Source organism: Montipora capricornis, chromosome 11, assembly GCF_036669925.1.
Source record: "Montipora capricornis isolate CH-2021 chromosome 11, ASM3666992v2, whole genome shotgun sequence".
Classification (NCBI taxonomy): domain Eukaryota; kingdom Metazoa; phylum Cnidaria; class Anthozoa; order Scleractinia; family Acroporidae; genus Montipora; species Montipora capricornis.
In genome coordinates this window covers 19,654,105-19,658,961 of record NC_090893.1, presented here as the reverse complement: position 1 = coordinate 19,658,961, position 4,857 = coordinate 19,654,105, and the positions used below count along the sequence as shown (strand labels likewise).

Genomic DNA, 4,857 nt, shown 5'->3' with positions numbered 1-4,857 from the left:
TTGTCCAGAGTTGCGGCTTGTTGTTCTTGTCTTTTTCCTTTCTTGACTCGGCACGAGGGAGTCGGGTAGAGGTCTGGCGCGGGACTAGAAACCCCCTTGCTCGGTTGCGCTCTACCCCTGAAGACTCGCAGCCATTTACGAGCCTAATGGTGTCGCATTCAGTTTATCTTTATCTTCGGAATTTTTGGATTTGCCTCGTGGAACCTGTCTTTCATAGTCCATGGGATTTCTTTAATTTTTTCCATATATTTTTTAAGAACGAAGATTTTAGTGTAAAGATTTTTCATCTTTATTATTCCCATTTTTAAGAACGAATAATTTTCATGGTCAAATATTTATTAATCCCTCCAACGTACATGTACTATCTGGCTGTTTCTGAGATTAAGGCTTTTAATTTCACACAGAGTTTGTTTCATTTCTTAAACTTATTTTCGGGTTGAGAGTTTGCTTTGTAAATTTCTCCCCCTCATTTTACAGACTAACCCTAACTTTTGTCTATGATTTTTCCTCAACTCACCATTCACACACACAAAATTCCCCTGAAACTACCAGCTAATTAGTGAATGTTTTAGTTAGTGGAGAGAAACCCCTTCTTGTATGGAGGATTCGTCTATCAACACCAATTAAGAAAGCCACAAAGGTTGCTAGGTTAACTACTGCTTTATGTATTACTCTTAAACAACAAACAGAGTAAAATCTGCAAGTTTCATTCCCATGGGTCGAATGATTGACAGATCTTTTTACTGGGCAATTATGAAAAGCTCAAAGGCGGCTGCCAGCCTTCCTGCTGTCTCCAAATCTTTTATTTCTTCTTATGGAGCAACTTATTGAAAAAACAGGAGATGCTTTGTTAACTGTTTTTTTTTTATCTTGTCTCTAGACTGGCCAGCATAACAATGTTTAGACGTCCCAGAAAGAAAATATGCTCAGCTCCAGTGAGTCGTATTACTTTTATCTGTTGTGTGTTTCTCTTTGCTTTCATGGTTACTACGATGTTGCATTTTGGCACAGAGAACTTTTCTTTGAACTACAAGAGGTTATACCTCAAAAGACCGCAAGGACGAGGTGGCTTCCTGCTACAACCAGGATTCACACACCTTAAACCACTTGTGGACATGTTCGCTAACTTGACGCAGGTAACACCCAATAGAAGGGATTGTATGTTTTCAACAACGGAATTCAGTGATTTGAAACAGCCCGAGACGAAACAAACCATCTTCCTTCTTATTATTGTATCTACGGCGCCATCAAGACGAGACAGGAGAGAAGCAATAAGGCAGACATGGTGGACGAAATGTCAAGGAGAGGTTAGTATTTCTTGGCTGGAAAATGAGGTGGCAGAACAGTTTGCTCTCTTGTAAGGGTTTGCCTACCACTGCATTTCGAGTTATACAAGTTATCGGTAATTACGATTAGAAAAGATCTCGTAACCCCTGTCTTTCTTTTTTAGATTTAACTAAGTCCAACTAGTGAAGCCAAACAAGGTATTCACGTTGCGGCGCCACGCAATAGTCCATTTTACAGTTGTGTGTTTAGTTACCTGGCCTTTGAATGAAAGTGAAGCTCGAGTTGACCTTGTTTTGACAATACGCCCAAAAGGGCGAGCACAAAAACGAAATTAGCCCATGTCGATTACTAAAATAATTAGGATAGTAATTGCACTCTCATTGGTCAATAGCTGTGTCTAGATAACAGTATGGAAACACGGATGTGACATCACACGAATCAGAGAATGGTTACGTATTGTCAGACGCGCGTTTTGATTGGCTGTTAGGAAATGTGAGCGCGTATCAAGAAAATGTGTTTTAACCAAGAAGTAAAAAAAACTATTTTCCTTCATTTGTCGAATTATCTTTGAGAAACACTCTCAAAAAGAAATAGAGGACTTTTTCCCATAGTTAAACTAACTTTCCATAGCGTCATCTAAACACTCGGAGGAGTTGGGAGTATTGTCGACAGTTACGCAAGCCCTCGACTGCCTCGAATTCTCTTAACTTCCCCTCGTGTTTAGATGACGCTATGGAAACACGGAGAAAACGTCCTGCCTTTCTTAAAGGCCCACTGACGTATTCTTTGGGGTGCGTTGCTAAGGATGTAATGGTTAAGTAATTTGAGAGAAGTTGGCATTATTTTGGTCGGTTTCCAACTTTTGTAAGCCAATGACCCTAAATATGACGTCATCACACCACGCCCATGGTCACGTGACCAATAGAAGAAAATTCTAAATTTGTCTCCGTGCTACGCAATTTGGGTATTTAATGGGTGGTTTGATAATTTGTATTCGTTTTTACATCCAGCCAAGCATGGTTTTCTTTTTATTTTGAAAAATGTTCTTTTTAAAGACATAAACGATACTGAAATACCCATAACTTTTTCAAAAAAGATGATTTTAAAAAATCAATGTTAAGCTATATTCTGTATTTGGGAGTGAAACGTGCCATGTAAAAAAAAAATAATTCAATTTAAAAACGCTGGCAATTTGGCTTATATCTCAAACCAGAAATAAGTTAGCTTACGCATGAGAAGTTAATCTGAGAACGAGCGCGGGAAAGGGCGAAGAAAATCTTCGATGGAAACAACACTTTGTGTGGTGACTTTTGCTTGTGACTGGGTTTTCTTGTCAGTTCATGATATGATGACGTCAATTACCGGAAATAACATTTCACTTCGCGAAAAATCCGTCTGTGGGCCCTTAAGGTAGCTCCCTAGAGTATTTGCGAATATCCTCAATACAGGGCGCAAGTAACAAGAGGAAAAACAATTAAATTCTCTGAAAATTTTCCCTGTAGAGATTTACCAGTATTGGTACCAGTGTTTATTTTTTTTAATTCTTGGCAACAATATGGAAATGATAATGCGAGACATTTTGAAGTGGTAAAAAGTCAAGGTTGCTCACAGACTGTTTTGCCAATATTCATGTCATTTTTCTAAATATATTCGATTAGCTCTGACAGATTTTAACAAATATAGGGTATTTGATAGGAAGTGTATGTGGTTAGAACTGAACCAATTTTTAAAACAATTCACCGAAGGCAACGAGAGAAAATGCTGACGTCACAAAAATCAGAAAGACACGCGCGATTCAGGCATACTAGTGTCCAGCTTGCGCGAGGCCCTAAAACTCAATGGAACCTCCTTAACTTGTATGCCTCTAGTGCGAATAGCACACTGTCAGGAGTCCGTGACTTTGGTCTCCTGGCACCTTACAGGTGACATAGTACAAATGTAATGGCAAATGCAAGATGAGGAAAAAAAATGGTGATTTCTTTAATTATGACGAGTTTAATCGGTGGCTTCACGGTTAAAAAAGACGGGCAGTAAACGCATTATTATTCGTCAAGATAAACTTTGGCCGGCATTTATTGAAGCCATAACTCTGTTTTAGGTGGGGTGCAAGTTTTTCACTGACGGCATTCAAATACCCAAAGAGAATAAAGAGAAACTTTCCAATGAAAAACAGATTTACAAAGACATCGAATTTCAACCAGTTATTGGCGGCAGAAGTTTTGGCCTTCGATATCTCTACCAAATGATGTGGGCTGCGGTCAAGTATAATTTCACGTATTTCCTCCGTCTTGACGATGACTATTTCGTGTGCCTTGAGAGGCTCAAATATGAGTTACGCCACAGGCCTACCAAGATGTTAAGCTGGGGCTGGTTTCACTGTACCTTTAAAGATCTCATTTACGTGGACGAGGCTTGGACGTTATTTACTCATGACGTCATTATGCGCTTTTTGTCGCAAGACCCTCAGCGAATCCTTTGTCATCCACACGCGGATCAGCAAATTCCTATTTGGATTAACAGTGTCTTTAATAAAGACGACCATTTAACTCATTTTGACGATCGAAGGCTTCATCATTATCCACCGGCGAGGAGGGTGAAGATGTTTGAAACCTTGACAAACGTATGCGACTCCTTCCTGGGTATTCATGGCAGCACGCCAGAATTAATACACAGATTTTGGAATTACAGTAACGACCGCGCGAAGGAAGTCACAGTGTTAACGGAAATTTCACAAACATGTAATAAGCCTTTTGTATTTGACATATCTAGAATGGTTAAATCCTATAAATTTGTACTCAGACCCTGTGTAAAAAATCCACAATGGACCCCAGGAGAAGTGATGTGGACAGGGGTCGATTTTGGGACCAAGAAAGGATCTCTTCCATGCCCTTAAAACATTTCGTGTCATATCTATTTCTTTAGTAGAGTTTGCGTTCAATTAACCCTGTTATAACATGAATACAAATTCAAATGAAATGCCACCAACAGTTCTCATTGTAGATGAATCTTGGAAAAGCTATCACTCTATTATGCATTTCAGGAACTGCAAAATGTTTCTGCTGGCCTTTTAAGGAAGTTTAAACCAGTTTTAACACTTTCAGCAAACTGTACTATTTGGAAGGATTGAATGTACCCAACTGTTTCACTTAATGCCAATGTTATGATACCATATGAAACACCAATAAAAGTTTAACAAGATGCAATCATTAATGTGACGTGGTAGGTTACCATAGCAACAAATGAGCCATCTAAAAACACCCTCAAAAACGAACTTGGTGACCCCCATTTTTTATCACTGGAGAGTGATTTGCAAGCTAAGATGAAACTCTCTGCAAAGTTCAAAAAAATTCTCTGGAGCAGATTCATAGCGTCCTTCACAATTGGAAAGTTTTATGGTGGTTCTGAATTCGCTCTAGAGAATTTTTTTAAACTTTGCAGAGAGTTTCATCTTAGCTTGCTTATCACTTTTCTGCGTTTTTGAGATATATGAGCTTAAAGACAAAATGTAGGGTGTTTTTACATAGCTCTTTGGTTGCCATGGTAATTTATTACGTGACATTAAGATGTGCA

The 4,857-nt window shown here is 38.9% G+C and overlaps 1 protein-coding gene across 1 annotated transcript; it reads left to right on the top strand.

The window, feature by feature from the left end:
* Positions 1–913: 913 nt before the first annotated feature.
* On the top strand, positions 914–4,454 carry LOC138024393 (beta-1,3-galactosyltransferase sqv-2-like). Its single transcript, XM_068871596.1, has 2 exons — positions 914–1,307; positions 3,386–4,454. Exons 1-2 carry the CDS (start codon positions 981–983, stop codon positions 4,178–4,180), a joined length of 1,122 nt encoding a protein of 373 aa, XP_068727697.1. The 5' UTR covers positions 914–980; the 3' UTR covers positions 4,181–4,454.
* The last annotated feature ends 403 nt before the right edge of the window (positions 4,455–4,857 follow it).